The sequence below is a fragment of the Plectropomus leopardus genome, chromosome 9, assembly GCF_008729295.1.
Source record: "Plectropomus leopardus isolate mb chromosome 9, YSFRI_Pleo_2.0, whole genome shotgun sequence".
In the NCBI taxonomy this organism is placed as follows: Eukaryota; Metazoa; Chordata; class Actinopteri; order Perciformes; family Serranidae; genus Plectropomus; species Plectropomus leopardus.
Window position 1 is genome coordinate 22,222,100 of NC_056471.1, and position 17,526 is coordinate 22,239,625.

At 39.4% G+C, this 17,526-nt stretch overlaps 1 protein-coding gene across 1 annotated transcript in view; it reads right to left on the bottom strand.

The window, feature by feature from the left end:
• The window catches only part of drp2 (dystrophin related protein 2), a 105,089-nt gene that overhangs the window by 5,159 nt on the left and 82,404 nt on the right, over positions 1-17,526 (bottom strand). The window contains exons 18-21 of the mRNA XM_042493960.1: positions 16,099-16,164; positions 8,079-8,144; positions 4,674-4,820; positions 1,491-1,743 (exon numbers count right to left, since the gene is read on the bottom strand). Coding sequence (XP_042349894.1) covers positions 1,491-1,743; positions 4,674-4,820; positions 8,079-8,144; positions 16,099-16,164 — 532 coding nt within the window. The remainder of the gene's footprint in view (positions 1-1,490; positions 1,744-4,673; positions 4,821-8,078; positions 8,145-16,098; positions 16,165-17,526) is intronic.

The window sequence follows — 17,526 nt, forward strand, 5'->3', positions numbered from 1 at the left end:
TAAGATGCTGTACTAATTTTATTGTGAATTTGGCCAAAACTGATATCAGTTTTTAAAAAATGTTTTTTAATTTTATTAATTTATTTTTTGGAGGCTCCTCTGTATATGGATACACATGAATGGTTCCTTTTTGTTTTCTCTCAAAAAAAACCCAACAACAACAAACAAAACAAAAAAAACAAGAGAGAGGTAATGCAGTTGGTGCTGGGGCCAGAGGAGGGAAATCACAATTATTTCTTATTAAGAGACGTTCAACTGCAAGACATTTTGGAACGTCCAATTATTAAATTTCAGCAAGACAGGGCAAAATAAAGGGCAAAGCAGTGGCATCAGCCTTGAGGCACACAGTTGGGTATCAGCCATGTAAAATGAAAAAAAAATTACATCGGCACATAAGGAACCCAAAAAAAGTAGAAGGTATTAACTCAAGTTTAGGTGCTCTGGATTTCACAAGTTTCTTTGATAAAACGGTGACTTTTATCACTGTTGGTTCATAGAAAGATGGAATACTACTTAAAAATAACTACTTAAAAATAGCATTGCAGTTACTCTTTTGATCCACCAAAGAGAATGGACAATGATAAAGCTTTCTTACACTGACAGTATCCTCCCTTTTTGTAACATATTATTTTAAAACCTGTATTTCTTCTTTTATATCCCATGCACAGAAAAATGTGATGGAGATGTAAAAGGACAGAAGCAAAAGTACAGAACTAAAAAAAATAAACTTAAAATATCAAAAGTATCAGAATTGTCATTATAGTCGTCATTATCATTATAATATTATTGATTACTTAGATTGGTGCATTTATATTGGCAACTTATTACGACTGTTGCTGGTTGAGTTGGAGCTAATATTAAGTACTTTAGATAATGCTGAGTTTATCAATCTGTAGCAAATTCTGGTAACACTTTGATTTATGCATTCATGAATTTCTAATAATTTCCAAATAGTTTTCTATAAAGAACTATTAAAGGGAAAATAGAAGTGATCACTTAATACACTTTCAATTAAGCCTGTATCAAACAATTACTGAATAATAAATAAATATTTACTTTGGTTTAGATGGAGCAGTTCTTTCCACGAAATTCTTATGGAAATCAATACTTAACTGAACAAAACTAACTTAATTTATTGAGATTACAGTTTTCGAACTTTGTCTCTGTTTTCCCTTTAATTAGTTCAGATAATGTACAGAAAATTATACAGTCATACCCGACTTGTAAAATGAAGTGTTTCCTAAACTATAATTGGGACGATGATTACATGTTTTGTATGCAAATTTTGGATCTACAAAGTCACCAGTGTCTGTAGCTGTAAAGTAAATGTAGTGTTCTAAAAAGTACATTACTCCCCTCTGAAATGTAGTGGATTAAGTAGAAAAACTCACTGAAATTACCTTCAAACTGCAGTGCTTTGGTAAATGTATAATATTACTGCTGAACTCTCTCCATGACTCCTCGCCTGCATGCCTCTCTCTGAGGTGTACCTGTAGCAGTAGCTCCCTGAGCCTGCGGAGCTGGGACTCCAGCTGTTTGTTGTGGTCCTCCAAGATCTGCATTCGGGTCTCCAGGCGCGTCTTGTGTTGCCGAAGGACTCGTGCCTCGGCCAGGAGCTCCTCATCCTGCTGCCCTCCCTCTGTGGGTGAACCTGGACCGCCCTCTCCGGCCTCAGTCAGCATGGGGACTGACGCCGCCTCCTCGTGCTTCCACTTGAGCCTCCTGTACTCGCTCTGCAGCACCCTGAGGACCCGGAGGACAGATGGAGGGAAAACAGTCAGGCCCACATGCTGTAGCAGCATACAAAATACATAAACACAACTAAAGGTATTTATCCAGCTTCCACCCAACACAAACAGAAATGCGCCTACACATAATAAGTGATGTGTGTTATATAATTAGAGTCATTACACCACATGCCTAAACACACATAAAATCAGTGCAGCACGGGGCTAATGTATTGTTATCATACCACACAGAGAGCAATCATCGTCACTTTGAACATAAGCTACAATAAATCACTGTCTGCTATCTCCTACATTTGTGACACTAAGGCTGTCAGCCCATTATGAGCTCTGTTGTGAAGCATTACTAAATGAGTTTTAATTAGTCTGTATTCTGGAAAATCATGTAAGATTCTGGTCTTTTTAAGTCCTGAATTAGAGATAACCCTCACTTATAACAAACAAAAGCTGCACCTATCACAGTAGGTGTTTATTTATCAAACTCTTTGTATACCTTCAACATGCTTATGTATGCACACAGCTGTTACCAAGAGCACATAAGTCAGGTTTCCATCCAAATGTAGCTACATTTTTTGGAAATAAGCAAACAAAACTGCAAATGTATGTGTTTTAACATCCACTAAGAACACTAATTCTTTAGTCAGGTTATATTATATCACTGCAGAATAAGAGGGTGCTATGAGATGATGTAATTAAAAAAGCGCCAGTCAAACCTCAAACGAAGGAAAACAATGGATGTATAGTAATGGAGAGAACGGTGGACAATGGAAAAAGCAGCTATGTGCTCATAAAAGAGTTCTGATAACAGCCCTGTGAGCATAAGACAGGCAGTTTCTCGCTGAGGCTGAAAAATGAAGCCAATGCAGAAGTGCCACCTGCAGTTCCTCTAATGGCCACTAGAGGCTGGCTCCAGAAGAGAGTCAATCCCTGAAGACCCCTTTGTTAAAATGTCGAAATTTAAAACGGAAATAAAAATGTTTAGCCTGGTACAAAATGGTTATGGTCTTCATAGCAAATTTCAACATTAAGGACAGCTGTATTAGGGATATTTTTTTCGATAAGTTAATGCATATTTAAGGGCGTGGCCAATTTAAGTGACAGGCTGTCTGCAAGGCGTTACCACAGTCTGGTAACCAGATCCACCCCTCCCTCCTCCACAGCTCAAGTATTTAAAGTTTTTGGTGATATTTCAAGATTTTTTTTTAATTTTGGGGGTTTCCACTCTTTTTTTTTAAATTGAAAATGTGCATAAAAAAGGGAAACAGAAACACATCTAATGACTTTACTTCCTCTTGTTTATGGCCCCACAGACTCCTCTTTTGAATGTGTAATATTAATAATAATAATTGAAAAATCAAAAATTATTGCATTTTCTCCTTTACTTTTTTATGAGCTTGTTAAAAACCAATATGTAGAAAATATATGTGAGTATCTAACTGTTATAAATTCACTCACGACCTGCTAGAAGTGTGGCTGTGTATTTTTCTTTAGAGACTCTACCCTGTGCCTGTATTTTCTTCTTAGCTTCTGTTCAGGATGTTTATGGGCGTGTTCCCCACAGTGCTCAGGTGAGGTCATGAACATAAGCAGCAAGCATCCAAGAGTCACAGTGCAGAAAAACACTAATATAGCGAGGTGAAACAGCATACAAAAGTGAAGCTGGGGTTGACTTTCACTTTTACTTTCGCTGGCGAGCATGTTTACAAACAATAACTGAAAACCCTGCAAAGTACACCTTTAAGTGTAAGGTATTAAAGATGATCCAGACTCTCCAGGACCCCAAAAAGAATAGCAGGGTTAAAGGTGTTTGGTACTGATGTATGAGCCACATGGGAGCCACAGCAGAGGACATTAACTAAGCTCCAGCAGCTACTATCGTCATAAATAAGGACAACAGAGCACACTGCAGCGTCATAAGTGAACTGGGTCAAGGTTTCAGACACCCAAAGGCCACAAGTGTGCGGTGAATGTCTCTGTGTGCGGAAAGGTCACAACCGAATTGAAGACAAGAGAAAATTATTCATATGAATCATTCCCATAAAGGTTGCCTCTGGTAACTAATTAAGGGGATAGGAGAAATGAATTTGCTTCATTTATAGAAAATGTCTGAGCCTCTTAGCAACTGGGACTCAATAAACTCTAATTCAAGCATTTACATCCAAACAAATGTGTTTCGGAGATGTTTTGAACTTGTATCACACCAGTCAGTCCATAATTGGCTCTTCCTGTTTCTTCTGGAGGACATCAAAACACAGAAATGTTTCCGTGTTATCACCACATCATTTTAGGGGCTTTGTGGGGTATGCACACAGAAAATACTGCATGTTTTCTTACGGCTGTTCAACAGGAATTAGAGTGTTTACTCTCTGCAGAAGGTTTGCAAATGGCAGCAGACATACTGAAAAGAGTGTAGTGCCTCCAGATGAACACACATATTTGTGGTTTTTTTTGCTACTGGGGAGCTTTACTGATGAAAATCACTCCTGACTCCAAACTCTTACATCTGTGCCTCATGCCTTATCCAAACAACTACAACTGAAATGAATTTACATTAATTTTTATTTAATTTTTAAAACATACAATATTATTTCAGTTTAGTTTTTCTTAAGGACTGTTTAAAAATTAATTGCAGTTTATGTCAATATTTTTCACTTCTTATTTTCATTTTAGTTTCAGTTTTAGTTTACAGTAACAACCATGCCAAAAAACTTGATCTAAACCTAATCTGTAACCAAATTCAACACATTTATGGATGTGATGGAGTTGCTGCACTCTGTTGACTTACAATGTGCTATCGATCTCATTCAGGAGGATTTATTATGTATGAAAACAAACACACAGTAATGATTTCACCACCTGAACAAATCAAGAAAGAAACCAAGCTCAATGCACCAATAAAACAATATTTGTTTTTTCCAGGATACAGACCTGTTTTCATTCTCCAGGCGGGCCAGGGTGCATTGGAGCTGCTCCTTGTCCTGGTGCTCCAGGTGGGCAAGCAGCATGTGCTGTCCGCAGGGCGAATCATGGTCCAGGGCTGGGCTGGAGTGACGCAGGAGGTACTGATCTTCATCCCTGAGTCCCCCACACAGGAGACAGCACACTGAGCCACCAGCAAACAGCCACCAGCAGCACAAAGCAGAGCCAAGGGCGACATGGGAGAGTACACGGGCCAAAGCAAGGCAAGGCGAGGCAAGCAGCACGAGGAAAAATATTACCGGACGAGACGCAATCAAACACGACTGGACAGAAGGGGACACTATGATAAAGACATTGTGCCAAGTTCACAGCCCAAATATTAAATGTTCTGTAATAAACTTAGCACACCACAACATTAAAAACCCACTCACATGATTAGAAATGTGAGGTGGATCTTGAGTTATATCACAATATATTGTCCAAATAATAAATGCTTTATTGAGGATGGAACAGAAAACTTAATGTGCAGATCTATCAGACCTACGGCTGTAAAACAATAAATGCATCTGTGAATGTTTGGCAATTATTTTAATGGATAGGCATCTGTTTGTCAATTTATATGTTGTGATAATGCTTTCGGCTACAAAGCAAAATACTTTATTGAGCCAAAGTTAAAAGTAAGTTAAGCTCTGCATTGTAATGCACATCACAGAGGTATTTATAGGCCTACTTCAAGCAGACTGGTTATATATATTCTAGAGACGTCCACATCCACTTTAGTTGCAGCACTCCTCTTTTACTGTAAGATTTGCTATTTAGGAGGAACCACTTGACACACTGATGCATTTGTGGGTCAACAATTACTGAGCTAATCTGTTTTTTTTTAATCCCATCCCAAATTTGTATTTACCAAATTAACTTTATGAAGTCCAAATTTTCCATAAGTGTGTCAAAAGTGACTCATAGATATTTCCTGTAAAACTTTATAGGAACCTCTTTATACTTTTGTCATTCACACCACCCCTCAAACCCACTTTATTTTACACAGGCAATTTTACATTTGATGTAAGTGTAATTTTGTAAATTTTATATCACAAAATTGAAAGCTGTTTTACTACATAGCATTTACATTTTGATTATAAGTAATTATTATAGAGGATGTCATTTTTACAATCAAATTAAAGGGTGAGTTTGGTATGTTTCAACCTGGACCCAGTTTTACTATGTTTATGTGTCTGTGTGACAAATGGGAACAACAATTTTTAAAGTTGGTTCAGCATTGAGTGAAACGGCTGCAGCAGCTACAATGTAATCAATCGGGGCAACTATGCATCATCAGTTTACGTCCATTAAAAAATGCTTGTTTTTGCCACCAACAGGCTCAGATTGTTTTTATATGTGTCTGACAACATATAATAACAACAGTAATATTATCGTCATTTAACAAACGTCAGTCATTGTTGTCAGAAACAAATAAAACTTTGGTTTGATTGAAATAAACTTAATTCACCTAGTTAGATGTGGAAATATCCTGGATCTATAACACGCTTAAATTACTCTTTGTTTAAATGGAGTTGGGTTGTTTTGTGACAGTGATTTTAGATTTATTTCTGGTTAAACAAAAAGGATCTTACACCTTAACAAAATGGTTGCTCTCTGTAGGGATGTTTTCCATATTGTAATCAGACATTTAGGATAATATTCTGAGTCTGTGAATAGCAAAAACAAGCATTTTAGTGGACGTACAATGATGATGCAAACATGCCATGAGTGATCACATTGCAAATTTCACAGCTGCTGGCTGCAGTGGTCTCGCTCAATAATGGACCAATTTCAAAAACTGTTGTTCCAATTAGTCACTTAGACACAAAAACATGGGAAAATAGGGTCCAGCTTGAAACATTTTGTTAGCTTTTAACCTGCTTCATAGATTTCTTAAAATGATTTACCAACATTGCTGTAGTTGTGGATGAAATGATGCATAACTAAGAAGTTTCCCTATAAAAGATTTTAATATTTCAAACATTAGATAATGTTGGTGGTAAAAAAGTATATTATTTTATGCAAACTTATGAACATAAACCTGAAAAAAACATTATTTTTTATTACAAACAAAAATAATTTATTCTAATATGGATTATTTTTGGCTCACTTATTGAAAACTGAAGGTTCGATTGATTTATGCATCCAAGAGTTTGACTACTTTTATGTCCATTACCTGGCAAAAAGCAAGACGTGAACTCAGAGCAATGCACTGAGGTGAGGGTGAAGGCTGCACACAGAGGCAGCATGATCCAGGACAGAAAACAGTGTGATGCCAGCCAAACATCAGCTGGAGGCACAGATAGCACAGCAGCATGTTCAGAGCCATGCAGCAGGAAGAACAGAGAGGCACTGACAGACAGAAGGACGGATTCGCAGAATAAGAACAACAAGATTCAAGGGCACAAGAGAGGAGAATAGCTCCACTACACAAAAAGGGTAGAAGTGAAGTGTTGTGCATACAAACACATTCTCAGGCAGTGAATTATAGACTGACACAGAAGCAAGTAATATGCATGCACGGATACATTTTTGTGGCAACGCTCCATCCAAGCAACACTCTAAACATGCACATGGCAACAAAGACATTGGGAGCAGGCTTGAGGGGATTTTAGAGGTAAAAAATGTTGCACTGCTGAAAAGTAAGCTTTAAACTAGCTTTTAATGTGGTGTCAATCACAGCCGTCTCTCAGAGCACACATACGAGTCACATCTGAAAGGAAATAATGAGCACACTTCACAGTACGCACACACACACACACCTGGAGCCCTAAGAGACGTATAACACTTTGCACAGAGCTGCTGGGCATGCAACCTTGACTTTAAAGTGAGATAAAAAAAAAGGAAAACTATCTCAAAGGAGGAGGAAACGGTTGATAGCCCACATGGATGTCAACAAAGTAAGACGTAGACGCACACAAATACAACCCCAAACCCCTCTGTCCATCTGGCACTTCCCACAATGGGGACTCACCTTGTTGGCTGCCACATTCACATTAAACATCCACATTCCTCTCACTGCTGTAACCTCGCCACCATCGCCCTACCACAGCTTGCTACAAACACACACACACCTCTCTCGCCTCAGCAGGGTTTTGTGTATGAACCCACAGCTGCAGACTTTAATCACAGCAGGCGTTTGCATGATGAAGGGGGACTGTGTGCACGCTGCTCACTCACTGTGGGTCATTTTCATTATGTGGCTGATTATATCTGTCGTGTTACCCAATCTCTCCCTAATGGTCAAACATACATGCACAAGCCTGAGCACACACAGAAACAAATAACATATCATATCACACACAAAATACACGTAATCCCCATGAAAGGCTGCAGTTTAAACAAGCGTGTGTGTGTGGGGGGCATACTCACAGACTTTCATCAGGAGACAGACTGTCCGTGAAGAAGGAACAATTTTGGCTCTCCATCTCCGCCAATCTATGGATATGTACACACACACACACACACACACACACACACACACACACACACAGACAAACACACATCAAGGACAGCACATATTTACATTATTTACACACACGTGTTTACAAACATTCACACAATAGAGGAATACAGGAGAGCGGATGAGTCAGAGCATATGCAGAAAAAAGCAACAGACTGATATTATCGCACACTGGGGAAATACGCTTCTTCAAACACGAGATAAAACAAACAATCAGCACAGTTTAGCTTTTAAGTAGAGTGGATAAGACCTGTGGCCTTTTAGTATTATGAACTGCAACTGAACAGCAAGCTGTCCACAAACATCTGAATGACAAGAGTGCAGAGGCAGAAATTGCACTTGCCATCAAGCTGTAAAAGTGTCCACAAGGAGAGAGGATAAAATCCTGGTAAAATACTGTGCACTGTCTATCGGCATGCAGGCAATAAAAAGGTAAAAATGTGCTGCGATACAGCACCACGGACAGCAACAGTGTGTGTGTGTGTGAGGAGGCATGGAGTGAACTGCTGTGTGGCTTTTCAGGACCAAGGACAGCGCTTCTAGTTCTGCATTATGTCCTGCTGACTGTTAGTGGATGGCTGCTCTGTGCATGCTGCTCTGTAAGCTGTTTTACTGCCATAACAAATAATAAAAAAAATGCTGCTGTAGCGAAAAATATGTTTAAAAAAAACATGGTGCTTATACTGTTTTGGGTTTGATGGCATAAATAACAGCTAGAAAAAAATTGCATCACTGTGTAAAAATGATGTTTAAAATGAGAAACTGAATTGGGAAGCTGTGGCTCAGCAAATAGATCTGGGTCGTCCAGTAATTAAAGGGCTGGCGGTTCGATTTCTATTCTCTCCTGCCCACATCTAGAAATGACCTTGAGCAAACCACTGAACCCCAATCACTCCCCATGGTTAGTCCACAGCTTTGCATGATAGCTCGCTGCCATCTGTGTATGAGTTTGTGTGTATGAGATGCAAATTGTGAAGCACTTAAGATAAAAGTGGCTTCTAAATGCCTATTGACTAGACACAGATAGACATATTTAGACTAGCTATGGTAAGAATGCAGCCCATTACGCTGCATATTAAAGAGAATATTTTGGATGATTTATATTGAAAGGATGTTAGGTGAACAAAAGTAGTCACACTCAAACTACTTCTGTGTTATTAAAGCATTTTATATAGCCTCTTACACTTTCTTTCAGTGTGCAACTACTCTTCTTTATGCATAATAGTTATTTGCACTTTGCTCATTTTTTGTGTGCATCTGCCATTTTTGGTGCTTCGTGACTACTACACTTACAATCTATTAACATATTGGGATCCAGTCTGGTTAACTGCCTTTCTTATAGGTGTTTTCTTCATGTGTACGTGTGTCAGCCCAGTTTCCAGAGGAGAATGTTGGCATTGTATGTTTTTGCAGAACACAAACACGTTACATTTACACATTTCATACGTTTCATATAAATGTCTTTTTGTGAAACACTGTGCAAGACCAAAAAACAACAAAACCAGTTCTGATTTAGCAAGTCATTTCTTTCTTTGGAGAGCCTTTTTAGTCACCAGCCGTGAGTGTTTTGTAGTGTGCATTTCCCTGTGTATGACTGACCACATCATCCTCATTTACCACTAAGGCCTAGTCTACATGTAAACAAAGTATTTTTAATGAATTTAGATTGAGATGAAATTAGTTTTCTTTGCATTTTTGCCTTTTATTCACATGCAAACTGTGTCTTACATCACTGAGACTCTGTCCGGGATGAAGATTTTTAGTAACCCTTTTTTACAGTGTTGATGTATAGTCAGGGAAAAGGGTTTTTTACCTTGAGTGGGCATGAATAAAAGGTCACAAATGAGGAACAGAGGAGCCAGAATGTGCTACGATGTGCCATTGCAGCCAGGTAGCCTTCCGGTAAAAGCTTCACTTCAGGCTGTGATTGGCCATCATCTTCTCTTTGCATAGGTTTAGCCTATATCGCCGCCTATTGTTTTGGCATGCTCTTGACTAGGGCTGGGTGTCACCGCTGATTTCCGTGATTCAGTTTTGATTCACAAGATCCCAATTTGATTTGATTGCTGATTATATTCAATGACATATTGATTCGAGTAGAGATATTTCAGTTACATACCAGCTTTGCTTAAATATATGTTAGATTCTTTAATTAATGCTGTAAATTGTACAATGAATTATTTAAAAAACAACAACAGCAACATTTAAACAGGATTAAAATAAAATATTTTAAAAATAAAATCCACAGGAAAAGGCACGTATCAAAACTTCAATCTTGGATTTAATACATCGATTTTGGATCATTTAAATGAGGATAGATTTGAATCGAATGAATATATTAATTTAACCCAGCCATGCAGATTGGATACTTTTTTTTTTAAATACTTCTCTATATGTGGACTAGGCCTTTTTCATTGTAGAAGCATTTACCCCTATCAGTAGCCATATTTTCACACTACTCTCACACTCTCTTGACCAGAAAAGCTTCGCTCTGCATCACTTTCACTTTTGAATCCACCACTTCCATGTATAGCTTACACCTGACTGTACAAGGCCACCCACTCACTGACTTCAAGAAATCAGGCTCTACAGAAGATCCTGGTTGAGTGAAGGTCGGTTCACCACAAAGTTAATTAATCACAAACCGCCGCAGTCCACTGGATATCACGTGTTAATAGTTTAACAGCGTTAGAAGATCAAATGGTTAGCTTCTCCTTCATGTGAGGTAATGAACCAAAGCAGAGACCCAACATGTTGCTTTCAGTGTGGCAGGAGCCTTTTTGCTGTCCATCCATACATACAGACACATGTGCTACATAAAAGCAGACTTAAATCTATACTGCAGTATTCCCGGTACACACAAACCAGCACACAAACGCACACAACACACTCCATGCTGCATCATCTTTCGCAGAATGTCGTCAGCTGAAGTGAGTGAGGGAGGGGTGAGTGATGGAGAGTTTGTCAGGGACACCCACATCACACCCTATTCCTCTCCAGAGTCCGATGACACCACTAACACTGAGAACTTTAGGATTTATCCGTGTCCTGTGTCAGGAGGCCCTGCCTATGAGCCTGACCGCTCGTAATTCAACCTGTGTGTCAGAAAACCCTGAGCCTCAGTCAGGGACAACAGAAAATGAGAAAGTAAAGGGCAGAAAGTAATAGGAAATAGTAGTGTGGGTATGTGTGTGTGTGGGTGTCTTGTGCATACATGTGTGTTTATCCCCCTGTATGAATGTAAATGGCTGTGAGAGGAAATGAGAAACGGCAGAAGGAGAGAGCGAGGGCAAGAGAGGAAAAATCCTAACAGAGTTCTAAGAGGTTTTTTATTATCTTCCTCTCATCCATCCTCTATAAGATGTCGAAGCAGCGCTGATGATGAAAGGAATGAACTCTACTCCCGCATCGATATGGGGGGAGGGGTGGGAGATGCAGAGTGAGAGAGGGAGAGAAGAGACAGAGGCTGTCTCAGTGTTTGACATGCCTGAAAATCTGACTTTCCTAACCCCAAACATCAAATACTTTATCTCCCTTGAGATGACTGGAGACTACATTATTGCCATGGATTAACACGTTCACCCCTCACTGGTTGAAGGGCACTTTGAAACACACACACAGACTCCTACACACACCTGTCTAATATGTCAACCCAAGGGGAAGAAATTCAGACACTGACCTGACAGTGATGACACCCGGTATTTTGATATCGCCTTGACTTTCCATTAGTGTTCAAAGTGAGCGGGGGTTACGATTAACTCAGGGAGAGAATTCAAATAAGAAATGACATTTCTCCCTTTATGTCCTGTAATGACTGACAGGTAGAGAGGGAGGGAGAGAGATAGAGATAGAGAAAGGAAGGAAGGAAGCAAGATAGACAGAACCAAAGAAAGCAAGAAGGGAAGTCTCACATTGCTGATATGAAAGACTGCAACAGATTCACTGTTGAACAGGCTGCAACTTTCACTACACGGCAGCAGGAGTCGGTTGGGCTTGATGTGCCAAAACAGCTTGTGCACAAACCTAAGTCTGTCTGGTCCCATGTGGTATGGAATTGTAATCAATTACCTGGAGGATGATAGGCTACAGAAAGGGACTAACAAATCAACTCCAAAGCACATCGGAAAGTGGAAATAGCAAACCCAACCCCTAAAAACAAAAAAACATGGGCTGCCACAACTGAATTATTCACTGCCACAAATTGATTTTTTTTCACTCGACTCTTAAATAGTAGCAGTGTTGAAGTATATATATACTGTTCAGCTATTTATAGCACACTGGGGGCAGAGACAGCGCAGATGTCAGCTGTATTGAAACTTTGCTTTCACTTACAAATATCTTACAACAGCTCCTCTTATACACTGACACGATCTGTTCAGCTGTGATCTATAGATCGACAAACTGCTGCAGAGGAAAAAAAAATCTTATGGAAAGCTCCGCCTGCTGTGCTGCCTTCACAGGCCCACAAAAACGTTGGATATTAAAATGATAACACATAATGATAATTTAAAAACCAAAACAAAAACTAACCCTCTGTCAGATACCGTCCCACATACGCTGTCATTCTGTGGGAAACACTGTCAATGCTGTAGAAACTTTTCTGGAAATCAAAACATCCCAAAGTCTTAAGCAAGGGTGAATTAATAAATCCAATCTGATGCTCTACACCAAAGTGAGAACGCTCATGTTTAAAGAAACAGAGCCCTCTATCTCTCCATCAGTTAATCAACAGTTAAGTTAATCACACATTCACCCTGCATGGTGCTCTGCTGCTCCACCTCCTCAGGCGGATTGCTTAAAGTGTGCTCTGCTGCTCCAAGAGTGTGGGGATCAGAATAATTGAAAGGTACATCTCAACAGTGCTACATATTCACAAACGGTCCACTTTGTGCTAGAGATGTGTTTAGGCCCTTGGAGTGAGAATTTCCAAACGCACCCTTGGAGAGAAAGACTCTTCAGTGTAAAGAGAACGTGACATTGTGCAAAGAAAAACACAAGTAGAAGGTGCACATGAAACTTCTGACACCGAGACAATCTACCTAGACTGCAACATGGAGCGTCAGGACCTTTTACACAGGAGGAAAGACAGCTGTAACACTGCAGAGAGGGGCTGTCATAGCAGCAACTGGATCAAACGGCACAAGACTGGAGAGGAGGAAGAGCTTTCATCAATGGCCTATGTTCCTTCAGGCTTTGACACACCAAGCCGCCATCTGTGTGCATCTGTTGCCCTAGTTTTTGCAGTATGTCCTGCACTGTTGGCACTAGTCTGCCCTTGTTGGCCCTTGTTGGCTTTATGCTGATTCAGCAAGTTGAATCAGTGTCGGAGACAGTGAAGATCATCAGTGAGTGAAATCCCTTTTACTGGCAGTTCAGCTCAGAGCACATGAAGAGAAATGGAAGCGAATAAAGCAAACAAACAAGTCAAGAAGGCGTGAAATCGAAACAAAAATATTAGGTGACATTACTTTTTTTTTTTTTTGGCAAAAAAGCACTTTAGCAGAAATGCTTTGTAACTGCGTAATTGTTCACTAGTGCACAATGAATATTATTTGTTCTTTAAATATAAGGTTGTGTTGCTAATGTGCAGTCTGTCTCCCTGTTTCCTCTGTTTTCAATGGTGAATACATGATACAGCCATTTGCTGCTATGGGGAGTTATTTTTTCTCCTGCAGATGCAGAAGCACTTGCTGATTGGCCATCAACTGTTGTCTTTCAGGTGTGTTCAACTGCAACTTTTTCACCGAGACACGGTCAACGTGCCGTGAAGCAACAGCTGGCCTTTGTTGCGGGTAGTTCTTTGATGTGGGTTTGGTGTGTCTAGGCCTTTAGGGAATACAAAGGCCTAAAGGAAAGGAAAATGAAGAAAGGAAGTAAGTAAGGAAGGAAGGAAGGAAAGAAGACACACAGACAGAAAGAAAAAGAAAGAAGACAGTATAGAGAGTCAGAAAGGAAGGAGGGAAGACAGAAAGAAAAATGAAAAAAAGGAAGAAAGGGACAGAAGGCAGAAAGAAAGAAAGAAAAATTCTGACTGAAGTCAGTTCTGCATGCTGACGGCATTCAGATAAATTACTTGTTTCCATAATAATAACTGTCTTCTCCTATTACGACGGTGCTCAGATCATTCAGGAATGAGCAGAGCTTTTTTATTTCTTGTGTCTAAATATCCAAATGCCAATACTCATTTTTAGCCTGTATAATGTATTTATTTATAACTTGGCTTGTTTGCTATATTACGTGAATGTCACTGTCATCCTGAACGTCCTGTTCAAAAAGCTGTCAATTCAATTATGTGTTGCTTGATTGTCTATATTGCTAACTGTTACAACTGCATTAAAAAGTATTTATTATTTGATTATATAGTTCTCATAAAAGATAAAAAGTCTTTCTGTTAAAGGCTATGTGGACAAATGCCCTTACTAACTGATTCTTTTTCAGAGAAAAAGAGAAAAAGAAAACACTTAAAATAATGACTATGCAAATTTCCATTATCAGAATAGTTGTGAATATTGCCTCCAGACGCACCCAAAGATACTTCTGGGTAAGTCTCTGCAAAAACATCAAAGATCTGAATCATTAACTGGCGTATTTCATATTGAAAGATATGATAACATAGAAAATAGCTGAAAAGCCTGACTTTTTTAATATTTGTTTTATTAACAAAGTGTGAGGTTATGTGATTAAAATATGTTTTGGTGCCATTTTAAGAGTTTTAGGCATATTTGAATGATTTTTGGGATAATATTGTGAATCACAGTTTTTTCAGCTAGTCATGACATGAACTTTTCATATCATCCTATGCCTATTCCTGGCAAACAAAAATATGAGAGGTTTAAGTCGAGTTGCTAAGATACTGCACAGATACGATGGACACTTCTTAAAATCTCCATCTTGCTGTGGGAGTTCTTGTGTTTTCTCAGTGGACCAAGAAAGGCGACATGTCTCTTTTTGACTAAATTAGACCACATTTCCATTTCTGTTCTGTCAGTATATTTTTGTGAGGGCCGCTGACAGCTTAAGTGTTATTCCGCTTAGATTTTTTGGAGTGACCAACATGAATCAAGAGCCTTTTGAAGGAAATTGCTCTGTAATTAGAAGAAAAAAAGAAAATATAAAAGGCTGCGACAGAAAATATATTACACAATGGAGAAGAAGAAAGGGCTAGGGGAGAAGAGCGCATGAGAGAGAAAAATTGGGAGAAATAAATGTGTGGGTGGGAGACAATAGAAGAGGGGGATCAAAGATAAGAATAACAGAGGAAAAAGGCAAACAGAGAACAGGAGGAAGGGAAAAAAGGGAGCGATAAGAGGGGTAAAGAGGACAATTGTGCCTGCTCTCTTGTTGGTGTGTGTTCCCTCTGTTTTGGCAGGGTCTAAAGTTGTGTGTAAGAGCCTGGGGGAAGTAATACACAATGGCGCACACACACCACAGGCTCAGTGGAAATGTGTGTGTGTCCAGCTCTGCAGCACTGTAGGCTGAGCTGCCAGGAGTGTGAGAGTCCAGTGCTGTGCCCCTGTTTATAACCTGTCAGACAGACACTAATCCACACCAACAGCTCCCAGGTGACCAATGGGCTCACTGCCCGAGCAAGTGACAAGCCGCTAGGCACGCTGAACCCTGCTGACCTACACACACACATACACAACAACTGCAAACTGCTTTGCTTATGTGCGCCAGCGTGTGTTCATGTGGAGAGTGAGGGGGGAGGAAACTGCTGGGCAGTACAGTCTGTATGCTGGCTGGAGTACAGTGCACAATGCAGCCAAATCAATACTTCAATCAGTATGTGGCGAAGACTAAAAGGTGAGGGAGCAGAGGAGGTGTGTGGGGTGGAGGAGGTGGCAGCAGGGGTGGAGTGGATATAAAGAAGGAAGAAAGGTTAAAATGGATAGAAGAAAGTGAGAGACTTTGTTGTGGTGAGACACGTACCTGCTGGCATAATGTTCAATCCTGCTGTGTGTGTCTGCATGGGGAAGCTTGGGAGATGAGCACGGCCTGGAAAGAACAGAAACCAACGTCAATACCTCACCTCGGCATTTCTAACACTCTGCAAGTGTGAATGAGTGGTTGTAGAACAAAAAAACTTAATTCACACATATGGCTATAATCCAAAAGAAGGGAGTTTTATTCGGGAACATGGAAAACTTTCTTGTTTGGATGCAATCATGAAAAATTTTATTTGTTTCACAGCAGAGAGAAGTACTTATATTCAAGTGCTGTTTTTTGAGTATTTCCATTCTGAGCCACTTTATACCTCTACTCCACTTCATATATTTGAGAGCTTTTGCACATCAGTATTTTATACACAAACACATGATGGTGTTTAATTATGATGCATTTTGTTTGATTAAAGTGCGTGTTCCCTACATTTTGGCTCATGATGCTTGATAGTCACGCAATACCAACTCGTGACTCTTCACCACTGTTATGTCTAGTATGAGCTATGTGTGGATCTAGAGGGAGGAGATGTTGATATTGGCAGCAGCAATAATACTCAAAACTTTTTTCTTAACTAAAAATACCATAAACACACAATTAAAATACTGTTAAAGTCAAAGTACTGCATTGAATTTTTTCTAGCAGTTGCGCATCAAAAAACAGTGATGTGAAACTCATGAGTCTACACTGCTGGAAATTTGCAACAAGGAGGAGTTATGACAAAGAGGAGGAAAAGGTCCAAAGCATGGCTTTATTTCATAAAGAAAGATGACAACAGTACTGCTTCAGGATTGTAGAGTGCAACATGTACGATAAATGAAATCACCACAGTGGCACTCGTGCAATACAGCGCTGTATGTGTGTGAAACTGAGCCGACAAACCAGAGAAGAATTTTACGGTGACACTGGGTTTCACGATCGAACAAAATCTCTCTCTCTCTCTCTAAATCAATCCTATGTTATAATAACATTGACGGGGGAAAAAAATGTATTATCCTGGTCAATATTCATCTTGATGACTAACAAATTCAAAGAGCCATAGGTGATCTGAGATGAATATTGTGAATATAAGTTTAATGACAACATAACTTGGATCCGAGAAGCTCTTGGTGCAGCACGAACATGGACAAAGACATACCAAATCTTGAAGAAACAGGACAATGATTCACCCTTATAACGTATATTTCATACATCATACAGCTGTGTCTAACATTGGAGTCTAAATATCTATAAGGTCATGATCTTTACTTTGATGGTTTCTATGATGTTTTCATGATATAGTATATCCACACTTGCTGTGATAATTTGGCATTGGCTAAAAGCAAGCAATGACCAAACTTTGTGTATCCAACGACAGACAACTATTTGCTAAACACTGACAATTTAAACATCTTCTCTGCCACTGCTTCGTCTTACTTT